The following is a 13,732-nucleotide window of genomic DNA, read 5'->3' as shown; positions in this document are numbered from 1 at the left end:
TCCCACCCTAGAACCTCGGGTAAACAATCCCACACCCCTGTTTTATGTCCTTTTATGATAGAATATTCGTCAGAATAAAGATTTCATTGTTCGACTAGTTGCACTTCAAAGCATCACTGTGTTTAATATGCATGTCTTGAATCCGCAGCAGAGCCCTGAACATTTACATGTTCTCAGAGCACTGCTACTAAAGCAAAAAAGTATACATTTGAAAGACAAATGCGCATATTGTATTGTATTGTAATTGCATTTATATAGCGCTTACTACCCCTGACGAGGCGTCGAAGCGCTTTTTCGGCGAGTAGCACGCAACTCCGGGACCCATAGAGGATTAGTGTTGAATTAGTATAGTGAAACATGCAAGTACATTTTAAGTGGTGGACAGGTTAGTCAGTTATTTGGATTTGGAATTATAGCAGAAGGATAGAGGAGGACAAAGGTTTGTATTTATTTATCGCTTGTTGACGCACGCTATTCAAGAAGCCTTTAAAGGATTATTGGTGAATTAATATGGTGAAATATGAAGTAATTTCAGTGGTGGATATTGGTCTGTTACTTGGAGTGAGAAGGATAGCGGAGGGATAAAAGGGGAAGAAAGATTTGCATTCATATAGCACTTGTTACCCCTGATGGGTGTTGAAGCGCTTTTCTGGCGAGTAGCACGCCACTCCGGAACCCATAAAGGATTAATGTTGAAAATTAGTATAGTATAAATATGAAGAAATTTGAGTAGTAGATATGTTATTCAGTTATTTGGGCTGTATATTAGTATAGTTGAATATGAAATTTGAGAAGTGAACATGTTAGTCTGTTAATTTTGATTGAAAAGGATAGTGAAGGGATAAAAGAGTGAAGGATTTTTTTTTTTAGGTCTTAGCAGTAGGAAGAGGCTTTTGGATGAGTAAAAAGGAGTTTTGGAGGGTAAGAGTCAGAGGGAAGAGTTTAGAAAGGTTTGTTTTAGGGGATCGGTATAGTAAAAAGAGGTGTCAGATGATACAAGTAGAGTAGGAGAGAGTCTATAAAGGGTTATTTTGGCGATCATAGTAGTGGTATGGGGTTTGGGATAAATGAGAGAGTGGATGTAGAGGATATATTGATAGATGTTTAGGATGAGAGATAGGGTAGTGCATTGGAAAGAGTAGTAGAAAGAAGTTTGAGATGAGTCAAAAGGTTGGGCTAGAAGATATTTTGAGCGAAGTGTAGGCTGAGAAATAGGGTAGTGCATTGGAAATGCTAAATTAGAAGAAAGTGATAAATAAATATATACATAAGTACATTGAAAGTATATAGATACATAAAGGAAGTAAGTATATTTAGATTAAATATATTGGTAGAGGCACAGGATGAGAAATAGGGTAGTGCATTGGATATGCTTTTTCAGGAGAAAAGTAACAGACACACAGATCCAAGTCCATGGAAGGTACATAGATGCACAATGGAAGTATGTACATGTAGACCAAAGATGATTTTTATTTATTTATTAATATTATTATTATTATTATTATTTTCTTTTCTCTTAACAACATAATTATTTTACATGTTTTATAAAGTAATACACAAAGATAGGTACATATCTATAGTGAAAACAAATGCTTATATACAGAGGGATATGCTGTAAATTTCTGTTTGCGTATGGTGCTTATGTGGGGAAGAGCCAAATCTTGAGTAGTTTTCTGAAGATAAGGGGGTTGTCGGTGGATCTTATGTTGGGGGTAAAGAGTTCCATACTTTAGCTGCTTGAACAGAGAAGGATGTGCCACCAATGTTTTTTTTTCTTGTATGGTGGGATTTTGAGGCGAGATGCTCCTTTAGAGCGGAGGTTCCTTTGTTGAATGTGTTTGGTGATTTTATTCCTGATGAAGAGTGGTCCTATTCCATGTATTGCCTTGTGGGTAATACAAAGCAGCTTGAAGGAGGATCTTCTGGCAACCGGTAACCAATGCAGGGGAGATGTGGTCTCGTGGTTTTTTATGCAAGAGTAGTCTGGCAGCCGAGTTCTGAATCTTTTGACCTAGACAGAGTGGCATGCAGCTTATCATTATTACTGGGTGCTGGCTGACATGCAGTCTAGTTTAGTACTATGCCTAGTGTTAGCAGTAGCAGCTGCTCCTGGGAAGTCGTAGTGGGGCAGAGGCCGCCGCCTCTCCTCTGTCCTCTTCCTTCTGTGGAAGCAGGAAGCACTCAGGCTCCCCTTAATCAATCACAATGATGCGTTGTGATTGGCCTGAGCGCTGCTGTTCGGCGCTCAGACAGGGACTAGGAGCCTGTGCATGTGCTTCACCCAAGCTGTACAATACAGCTGGCGGAAAACATGGAAAGTGTGCATGACTGTTTAGCTGGCCCAAGATGGCCGGCCAAAAGTCACGCGCACTATGAGCCACCACTCCTTCCCACTGTCTGCCCAGCCCAGCCCACCCCACAAAACTGCCTCAGCACAGAAAAATAAAATGCTAATTACCTTGCGCTATTATCATCTTATTTTTCTTTTTTCGCAGTCCTGAAAGGCAGTGCTGAGGAGCAGCCCCTGAGTGTTAGGCACGCACACTTCCTCATAGGCCTGATTGCACAATTGCGCACTTTCTTTATTGGGCATTATGCAAAGCTCTCATCTTGTATGTTTCAATTATGGTTCTCATTCTAATGTTGATGCATCTATAACATATGAATTAAATGCAGTGTATCAATGATTTTTGGGAGAGTCACAGTAACAAACAAAATATTATATCATGCATCAGTTGCATTATACATTTGGATTGAGTTAGTATATCATATGCAGGCATTGCACTTCAGCTCCTTCAGCAACTTGCCAGGTGTGCTTTAGATGCACCAGCGGAGGACACAGTAACTCCATATACTAACGGCAAGTCAACGGTCCTCTGATGTCACTTCCTGTGATGTCATAAGATCAATGATTATGTGATGTCACTTTCTGTGATCTATGCAAAAGAAACAATTGATGGACGGAATGCTGGACAATGCAAACATCCACCCCCAGTCCCAAAGACCTGGGGAACTCCACCCCAGTTTAGACCCAGCCATATGCAAATCAGTCTTGACCCTGTTAGTCAAGACTGTGATGTCATCCATGTCACTTCCGCTACCCCTGGCATTTTGGTGAACCGACTTCCCACGATTATGTTCAATCTATCCGGATTAAAAGTTAAATGAAAGGTTTAAACAATAGCAAGAATTCATAACTAATAAACAAAGCGTGGTGAGCAGTAAGAGACCAGCGGCTCTGCATGGGTCCGGTGAGATCACCGCACAGGAATAGAGGGAGGGCAGGAAGAATCACCCTATTCTTCTCAGCCCTTACAGTGCGCCACACAAGCGATTTAGCTTTGTACTCCATGAAAACTGCAAAGCTTTACATTACTTAAACCCTTCTAGGGAGAAATACATGGTCCCCAATAACACTCTACAGGAAAAGGCACTTATCTGGCAGTTGAGCAGCAAAGAAAGAGAAAGTGTGTTTTTTGTGGCTGTTATATATGGATTTCCTCTTTATTTTCATTTAGTACAGTTTAATAAGTCTTTGGTGGTTTGACTATTCATTTCAACCTTTGATAAAATCCTTTATAAAAATGTGTGTCTCTTAAAATTTTTCTTTTTATATTTTTAGTGGTCGTTGAAGAGATCAGAGTATCAACTTAATGGTGTTTTTCTTGCTGGTAGGTGAATGCTTTATTCATGCTTTCTACTTGTTGTGGTGTTCATGTTTCACCATACTGGATCTAAAAAGTTCTCGATGTAATAGTCGTGTAATTATTGGACTACCATTAAAATTGTGAGCTTATAATAATTATTGTTGGTCATTTTAAAATGAACCATTGCATTGTTTCATGAAAGCAAATTGCAAGAAATACTAGTGGATGTACTTTATGTGCAGTTAATCTTTCAGAAAGGCCATCCAGTGTACAGAAACAATTATCCTTTCCCTGTCGTACATCTATGCAAGACAACACCAATAGCATTCCTCCAAATGTACTTTGTTTGCTTGGGTTTTGAGGGTGTGCAGACATAATATCGACTCCAAAATATCGATTGGACATAATATCGAGTTTTAAATATAGACTGGACAAAATATCGACAGGACAGAATATAGATAACCAAAATATTGTTTTGAAGGTAAGTGATGTAATATCGACTGTTAAAAATATAGAAAGTTAAAATATCGAAGTATATAATATAGATAGTTAAAAATATCGATTTTTGAATAATATCTAATTTTTTATAGTGTATTTTTATGTTATAATATGTGTGAAAAGTGTGTATTTATGTTAGAATTAATTTTAATTAATGAATTTTGTTTTTATAATTATTGCGTAATTTAATTCTGTAGCGGGTTGTGGGTTTATAGGGGATTAGGGTGGGAAGTAATTTAATTATAATTAATTAAATATGTAAATGTATTTATTGATAGTAATTTTTAATTAATTGTTAATTAATTTATATTTGTTAATTGAATTTTAATTGGTAATTAATTTTAATTGATTGATTCATTGGTAATTATGTAAATTTTACTAATTTATTTTCTGTTGTGGGTTTATAGGGGAATTGGCTGGGAAGTAATTTAATTATAATTAATTTAATGTCAATTTATTTATTGATAGTAAATTTTAATTAATTGTGAATTAATTTATATTTGTTAATTAATTCGATTTTAATTGGTAATTAATTTTAATTAATTGATTAATTGGTAATTATGTAAATTTTACTAATTTATTTTCTGTAGCGGGTTGTGGGTTTATAGGGGAATTGGGTGGGGGGAAAAATTATAATTAATTAAATATGTAAAATTATTTATTGGTATTTATTTAGAATTAATTATTAATTAAGTATTTATGGGTAATTATAAAAAATGTATTTGCCAATTAATTTAATTTAATAGATTAATTGTTAATTATGTTAATTTTAATAATTTATTTTCTGTAGCGGGTTTTGGGTTTATAGGGGAATAGGGTGGGAAGTAATTTATTAGTGATTAATTAAATAATTAAATTTAATGACATTTATTTAATTGGAAGTAATTGTTTAATAATTTTTAATTAATAAATAGTTAATTGTTAATTTTTAATAATTGGTATTAATAGGTGATCAATTGTAATAATTATTGTTAAATAAAAATTTTATATAATAATTACTATATTATATAAACATTTTAATTGATTATTAATAGATATTCATTTTTACATTTTTAAATAATATATGAAGTATTTACTTTCCCTAATGTTGTATTCTCTGGAGTGGGAATAGTAATTTTAACCCCTAAGCTATCCAACGCTTTCCCTACTGTTGCACTCTTTGGAGTGGGAATAGTAATTTTTACCCCTACGCTATCCAACGTTTTCCCTACTGTTGCACTCTTTGGAGTGGGAATAGTAATTTTAACCCCTACGCTATCCAACGCTTTTCCTACTGTTGCACCCATTGGAGTGGGAATAGTAATTTTTACCCCTACGCTATCCAACGCTTTCCCTACTGTTGCACTCTTTGGAGTGGAAATAGTAATTTTAATCCCTACGCTATCCAACGCTTTCCCTACTGTTGCACTCACTGGAGTGGGAATAGTAATTTTAACCCCTACGCTATCCAATGTTTTCACTACTGTTGCACCCATTGGAGTGGGAATAGTAATTTCAACCCCTATGCTATCCAATGCTTTCCCTACTATTGCACTCACTGGAGTGGGAATAGTAATTTTAACCCCTACGCTATCGAACGTTTTCCCTACTGTTGCACTCTTTGGAGTGGGAATAGTAATTTTTACCCTTACGCTATCCAACGCTTTCCCTACTGTTGCACCCACTGGAGTGGGAATAGTAATTTTAACTCCTATGTTATCCAACGCTTTCCCTACGCTTGCACTCTTCGGAGTGGGAATAGTAATTTTTACATTTTTGTTATTGTACGTTCATAATAATGGCTATTATTTAATTATATTTTGTTACTATATATATATGTTTTAACAAATATAAATTAAAAAAATGTTTTCACTTTCATTAATTATTTAATTATTATAAGTTAATTTAAGTATTTTTAAGTATATTTTAGAAATTAATTTTTAATATTAATTTAATTTAACATTGTTTTTAGTAAAGTCGATATTTTAAAAAACTATATTTTAGTAAACAATATTTTTAACTCGATATTTTTGTACTTACCTTTTGTAGATAGAAACTCAATATTTTGTCTGTCGATATTTTGTCAACGATATTCTTGATGGTCGATATTCTGTCCCTCGATATTATGTCAGTGATCCGGTTTTGAGACCTATTTTGACTTCATTGAGCAGACTGCCATATTAAATAGGAGAGGATTCATGAACAGCCTATACTTAGTAGAGTTGTGCATGAGTTTTAATAGTAATAAACGTTCCAATTGAAGGAGGAAATTCGACTATCTGCACCTGATGATGTAATTAATGTGGAGTATTTTTTTTGTGGCCTTAAATCAATACCTTCCTTCCAAGAGTTTAATGTGTTATCTGATAGATGTTCATATTAAACTACAATACAACAAAGTAACCATAATGATCCAATAAGCTAAGAACAGAATGGATTTTCTTTCTCACACTGGATTAAAAAGGGAACGAAAACACAATGACCCAAGTTATAGGTGACCTTCTATGTGAAGACAAAATAGTTTCCCATCGGAGGTTTCAGTGCATCCACCAAAAGGTACATTGAGTTCTGAATCTAGGCATTTCCATAGATAATTAGGTACTAACCTATTATTGACATTAAATAAGGTTAGTACACAAAATAACTACATTTGATGTGACTATATACACATGATGGTTTAGGAGGTAATAGCTGATCAGCCTTTGGAGAAAATGGGGGTTTAGTTAGGTTCAGAAGGTGCATTGTACTGCAACCGACCCCTCACACCAGCTCAGAACAGATTTCTTAATTTCTATACAGTACAATATTTAACAGTTGGTCGAAAGTCAAGAAATCCAAGCAAAAAAAAGATTTCAAAGAAGCATGTATTAACACAGCGATGCTATGATGTACATAAGGCATACTTGTACATGTTATGTAAGTAATTTAAGTAGTAAAAGTTGAGGTAATAGTACAAGTGATAGCCAGACTCCCTTTACGGTGAGTTTTGTCTGCGTCGCAGTCCTCTGAACACACGCAGGAGAGCAGCAGTGGTTGCACACCATCGTGCTTAAGCTCCTGGGTGTGCCAAAAGCACAACTTTCAATATTTAGAAAGCTGCCAATATTTCTCGTTACCCCAATATACGGAATTTGTCTAATCCTTCTGTTTGCATTACTGGTGTTGCAATGTAACTCTTTATTAATACAGACACTGCTGCAAGCAGGCTAGGAGGGGTATGAAAAGACCGCTTTCTACGGCAGTGTGACCTGGTAGAACATCCACACCGATACCTGTTTTTGACAACACAGCCCTTTCCATCACATTTGTGATTCTGAGAACCTCAAGTTACAGGCAGCTTTGTTGATAAAATAACACTCCTCTCCCACCACTGTTTTTGTCTTCTCTTCGAAACATCTAATTAGAGTTTTTGCTAAATGTCATTTTCCAGGCAAAGCCTACTACATCTTTCTCACCCTTTGTTGTTACGCTAGGGCTTGTATCTCGATGGGCATATGTAAGGCAGACAAATGCCCTCTGGGGCCCAATTCCTGGTTGTGCCAAAGCACTCCGGACAAAGTATCATACAAGACCCCTCCCCCATCTCTTCTGTGATGTTGCCTGCCATCCTTGCTTATCCTGCAGTCCTTCGGTGGGGGAATGCGGTGTAGGCATAGAGATATTCTTCAAGACTCTCTACCAAAGTAACTTGTTTGTAAGGCGGTGTTTCACCCATGCGGTTATCTCAGTGCAGAGAAGGACCACAGTCGAGCTACAAGGAACCGTGAGATCAAAACAGACATGTTTTTAGCTGCTTCAGGAGGTGCAGGAGTTGGTAAGATGGGGAGTCATGGGAAGATTGTGGGGAGCCAGGTAAAAAAAACAAGTGGCAGCGAGCTCTGCATCTTTGGCTGTGTGGGATGTGAGCTACACGGGTGGCAGACTGGTGGAGGAGACTGGAATAGTGCACAAAGAAAATTCTATTGCAGCGATAGCGGCTACTCCAGAGGTGAGGAGCTCTCTGGGTGCAGCAGAGCAGTATAAAGAGGGGCCTTTTCTGAATAGGCAACCAGTAGAGGGCTCCTAGGTTAGTAGTCATGGCGGTGTGAGCAGGCAGATTTAGGACAAGATGAGCGGCCGTGTTCTGGATGACCTGGAACCGGTTTGTTAGATAGCCTGGAATGCATACAAACAAGCCTGTACTGTAGTCTAAATGATTGTTTATAAAGATCAGAATAACAGACCCACAGGAGTTACCGGGAAGCCACTGAACAACCTTCTTGAGCATCTTCAGGATTCCAAAACTGGAGGGTTATATTGATGTGATTTGATCTCCCATAGTGAGGTTACTGTCTAGAATGATTCCAAGAATTTTAGCATAGGAGGAGGCGTGAAGGGGGAGGGGGGTTCAAGATCAGACGACCACCAGCTGTTGTCCCATAAAGAGGCAGTGATGCTGAAGCTTTTTACCTCCATTTTGTTGCTGTTGGCTTTAAGCAGTGCACGCATATTCAGGGGACTTCCTCGAGCATACAGGTATTCAGCCCAGTCACGTTTCCCAGTCCCATGCATGATGTGCTGCCCCAGTCCAGGCTTTTTCTTTTTTCTTTGAATTCTAGTCTTGTTTATTCCAATTATAAAACAGGACTAAGAGTTCCAGAATTCAATGGATAAACCGTGGAGCAGCACATCACCTGGGAAAGTAGAGAGTTATGGGTATTGAAGCTTGTACAAGTCCAGGCTGAGTTTTTGGAGATCGAGAGAATGAGTTGCATATCATCTGAATAGTAGAATATATCAAAGCCTTATTTCCTGACAATGCTTCTGTGAGGGGTCATGTGCAGTAAGATCTGAATGGGCTAGTAGGATAGACTGAGAATTTGCCTAAAAGAAAGAAATGGAACCAGTTAACCGCTTCCGCGCTACCGCGTTTTCCCGCTGTGCGCTGGATTTTCAAAAATCGCGGGTTACGTGACAAAGCCAGCTCGTTATGCGCGTAGCGCAGGTAACGCCCATGACGAGCTGGCTTTGTCATCCGCGCGGAAGTGGTTAAAGGAATCCAGGCAGTGCCTCCGTCATGGAGGCAGCTAAGGATGGTGGCATGGAAAACTGAATTGAAAGCCACAGAAAGGTCGAGAATGATCAGAGCTGCTGTGGCTCCCCGATCCTTCACGAATCAGATGTCGTTGGTAGCAGCGATCAGAACTGGCTGAGTACTATGGGCCGCTCTGAAGCTGGATTGGAATGGACGTAGTATGGAGTAAACTTCAATATAGAATGATAACTGTTTTTTAAAGGAATTTAGCTAGGAGGACAAGGACAGATATTAGTCTGTATTTTGAGAGAACCTGTGGGTTGGAATTGGGCTTTTTAAGTATCGGGTTAACCTTAGTATGTTTCCAGGCACTGGGGATCTTGGCTGGTAAAAGAGACAGATTACATAGAGAGGTGAGTACAGGGCCTACGATGTCAGAGCAGAGAGAAGAAATTAAGTGAAGGCATGGTTAATCCGGCTGTAAAGATTTGGTAGAGAGAAACAGTTTGATTGGCACCTCTGTGGTGATCGCAGTGAAATTGGAAAGAAAACTACTGAATGAGGATCAGGAATGAGTGTCTTACAAAGGCAGTTAGTTGAGAGAGGAGATGGTGAAAAGTTGGTGTAGACAGTGTCAATCTTATGAAGAATTCAGAGAATTTGGTGCATAAATCCCGAGCCAGTATGATGGGAGCCATATAGGTTATGGGCTGAGAAAACTCTTTATCAATGGCAAAGATCTAACAAGGAGAAGTTAGAACCATGTTCAGTGCGAACCACAAGGGGCAAGCCTAATTTGCAAGTGATAGTTGTTCAAGGGCACCTTTATAGGTAGCCATGTCCGAATCGTTGCAAGAGTGTATCCAGGTGTGTTCCTGCACCATTCACCAGCTCTTCGGGAGTCAAAGATCATCAGACCACCAACTCGCAGAAGGAGATTTGCAAGAAGCAGAAAAGGTTTTAAGTGGGGCAATGCTATCAAGAGAGTGGATGGTCCATTTGTTTAAGAAATGAGCAGTTACGGAGATATTGGACAAGCATGCTGGGGGAGGTGGTAAGAACTTCCCTGAGTTTGAAAGAGGAGATGTTTCTGGGATGTGGAGGTGAGTGTTTGTTTGCCCTAGTCAACCTGAGACAGGGACAGTGAGCATGGAATTTAAAGGTGAATAAGAAGTGATTCGAGCTTGTCACTGGTTGAGTGGGGAAAGAGGAATATGTTAGAAAAGAAGAGGTCGAGTGTATGTCTTACTGAGTGCTTGGGGCTATAGACTAGTTGCTGAAAACCCAGAGTGGCCAAGTCATCAAGAACAATACAATTGTCTAGTTTATGGGCATGCCTAAATGGGAAACTCCCAGGAAAATCGGATTGTGCTATTGCGTGGTGACTGGCCAGCAGGTCTGCAGGTTTGGAACTGAAGTTTTTTCTCGAGCCAGAGGTCATATAAAGGGGGTGCAGCACGGGGAGGAACTTCTTAGACGCTAGTTCAAAAGTAAGGTATTCTAACCAATCGTTTACGTGGAATTGAGGACAGAGATAGTAAGAATGTCTTTGTAACTGATGGCAACGCCACATCTGGGTTTGTGGTGTCTGTTTTGTCTAGCGATTTTGTATCCAGAGGGTATGTCAATTGCGATATCTAGATTTAAAAAGTTATTGAGCCAAGTTTCAGTAGTGAAAAGTAAGCCTGGAGTCTGGCAGTGTAAAAGGTCCCTCAATTCTTTTGATGTTTGGGAAGTGAGCCAACATGATTTGGAGGCATCATAGGCCGGTAGGTTTGATGGTCTTGTGGAAATGGTAGTGGCCTAGGCCAGACAAGGGTTGAGGGTGGGATGGGGTCTGGAGGTTATGCAGAAGGAAAGGAAAATTTGCAATTGCGGCAGCTGAATCTCCCCCTTTACTTTAGAGGGGGTGGGGGTATCGTGCAGTTTTCGAGGAAATGGGAGCTCTAAGATTATGCAGAAAAGCTGAGTAGTAAGCAGGTTGGTGGTCCTTTGGTGCTCCGTTGCTCGTCTGCACTGATGCTGCCATTTTAAGGTCCCCATAGGGAGGGGAAGTCTTTGCTCAAGAGGGGAGGAAACGGCAGAGCAGTCACCGGGAGCCGGTTCACCCAGTAGGGTAGGTTGGCCATTCCTGGGTAGGAAACAGGCCCAAGAAAGATTCAAACTTTCAAAATAAATGAGCTAAAATGATTGAAAAAATAAACAATAAAACCAGTCCTGGCAACTTTGCAAGAAAATACAAGTACATTAACAGACGGCAAATAAAAGCCAAATTGGGACACAGGAGGTTCCAAAGGGCTAGGCGAAGCTGGAGGACTGAGGCTTCGATATGACAAGAAAATGAAAACAGGTAAGTGTGATAAAAGGTTCATTCAAAGCGGACAAATGAGGTACAGGCAGTGATTCTGTATAACTTGTTGCAGAAGAATACCTAGGCTGCTGCTGTTGAGGGTAGACTACCAAGGCCTCGGCAGATGGGACACTGCCAGAGCTCCCCTGGCAGTAGGTTTTCATAGAGACCCCTTCTTTGCTCAAATGCCCCAGTATGACATCAAGGTTTGTTTTTCTGTAGTTCTTCCTCCATACTCTCCTCTTGTTCACCAGGAGGCTAGATCTTTGAACCCTAAAAGGAATCTGCTGAATCCCCCCAGACCTCCCTTTTAGGCGTCCCGTGGATGTTGTCACCACTGATTATCAATCACCACGTTTTATCACCTGTCATATCAGTGCCTCAGAGTCCCCATTGCTTTCTACTGTAGTTTCTCCTTTTTAGGTCGAGACTAGGCAGCGCATGGTCTGTCTCTTTGAGACCTGCTCTAATCAGTCTGTGGACTTCTAGTCTGCCCATCTTCTTGCTATTAGCTGCCCGCATTGTCATTCATCCATTATTTATTCTGATTTGTTGAAGGAATGCATTTTGGTTTCCTGTTTCCACCCATTTAGCTCCAGCCAAGTTCTGTATCCTTATGCTTTAGGTGTTTGTGTCCCTCTGGGGACTCCTTTTTTTCCTTGTCTTTCACTGCCTCAGCGCGGCTCATGCTTCACGTCCGCAGCGCTTTATCTATTTTTTTATGTTTTCTTCATGCTCAGTGCGGCACAACCTTCACGTCTGCTGTGCTGTATAATATATTTCCACCCTGCGTCTCGGTGTTTCTTTTTTTTTAAATGTGTATGCTGTGTGTTCGACTGTGAGGAAACGGCATTGAGACCTGAGGCTAGAAGAAGTTTTCAAAATATGAGATTGCTCAGGCTCAGGGCGTTAAAGTCTTGGCAATGCAAATACTTGAGCATGATGGCAGGGTAATTCTCCTTTCGATGACGATCCATAAGTGAAAATCTATATACAACGTAAATCAGTTGACTAAACCGATACAGCATAATTGATTTCCGTCCCTTCTCGAATTGTGTTTCTCCTGAGTTTGAGTGCTCCCATCTACATTGTATTAGATATATTATTTAGTCTTGGGAAAAATATTTTGCAAAACCAGGAGGATAATATACTTATCTCAGGTTATTCTGTTACTAGATTTTTTAAGTTGTCATTGTATAGCTTGTACTACCGATCCTGATGTCAAAATGACTCCAGTGTGAATCTTGAAATAAGCATACCCATTCATAACCTGTGCAACGTGGACTCCTTCTAATGTATTGAAAAAGCTATCCTGTGAACTGTACTCTGTGTTGTAGCAATCTTTGCATGAAAAATTAATTTAAAAAAAAGTGGTTAGTGTGCATGCACATATATCCATGTCTGACTTATGGGTGCCCATCATGTTGCCAGTGTAAGATGTGAATAAGCAATCAAAGAGCATATCTCAATCAATGAATCAATCAGGGGTTTAGAAAGCGAGGTCTTGAGATCCTTCCTGAATTGGGTCAGCTGCGGAGCTTGCCTGAGGTAGAGAGGCAGGGTGTTCCAGATCTTGGTGGCGAGGTGGGTGAAGGATCTTCTCTGGTTTTGGTCTTGTGGATCCGTGGGAGCGAAGGTGTCTAGTGGGTATGTGGAATAAGAGGCGGTGGTTCAGATATGCTGGTCCTGCGTCGTGGTGAGCTTTGCAGGCATGTCTGAGGAGCTTGAAGATGATTCTTTTGTTGACAGGTTGCCAGTGGAGTTCTTGAAGGTGTTTGGTAATGTAGCTGCGGAAGGGGTTGTTGAGGACCAGTTTGGTTGTGGTGTTTTGAACATTCTTTAGTATCATGAGGAGTTTCTGGGTGATACCGGGGTATATAGAGTGTGTTGCGGTATTCAAGTCTGCTGGGGATGAGTGTGTGGGTGACCGTCTTTCTGGGTTCTGTGGGGCTCCATCAGAATGTCTTTCGAAGCAGGCGGAGCGTGTGGAAGCAAGATGAGGATATGGTGTTGATCTGGCGGTTCATTGTGATCAAGTAGTCCAGTATGAGGCTGAGGTTACATGCGTGGTCCGTTGGGGGTGGGGGTGGCCCAGTGTGGCAGGCCCCCAAGAGTTGTCCCATGCTGAGGGGGTGGCCTTGGATGAGTACTTTGGTCTTGTCTGAGTTGAGCTTGAGCTTTCATCCAGGTGTCAACAGCCTTCATCCCGCTGTGGAATTTGATTCTGGCGGCTGTAGGTCGTTG

The 13,732-nt window shown here is 40.0% G+C and overlaps 1 protein-coding gene across 1 annotated transcript in view; it reads left to right on the top strand.

The window, feature by feature from the left end:
- Nucleotides 1-13,732, top strand: part of TEX30 (testis expressed 30) — a 284,398-nt gene that overhangs the window by 255,898 nt on the left and 14,768 nt on the right. The window contains exon 4 of the mRNA XM_086947887.1: nt 3,623-3,671. Within this exon, the coding sequence (XP_086804013.1) occupies nt 3,623-3,671 (49 nt within the window). The remainder of the gene's footprint in view (nt 1-3,622; nt 3,672-13,732) is intronic.

The sequence above is a fragment of the Lissotriton vulgaris genome (genome assembly GCF_964263255.1).
Source record: "Lissotriton vulgaris chromosome 8 unlocalized genomic scaffold, aLisVul1.2 SUPER_8_unloc_1, whole genome shotgun sequence".
In the NCBI taxonomy this organism is placed as follows: domain Eukaryota; kingdom Metazoa; phylum Chordata; class Amphibia; order Caudata; family Salamandridae; genus Lissotriton; species Lissotriton vulgaris.
The sequence above is the reverse complement of the archived record's forward strand: the minus strand, read 5'-3'. Positions and strand labels throughout refer to the sequence as shown.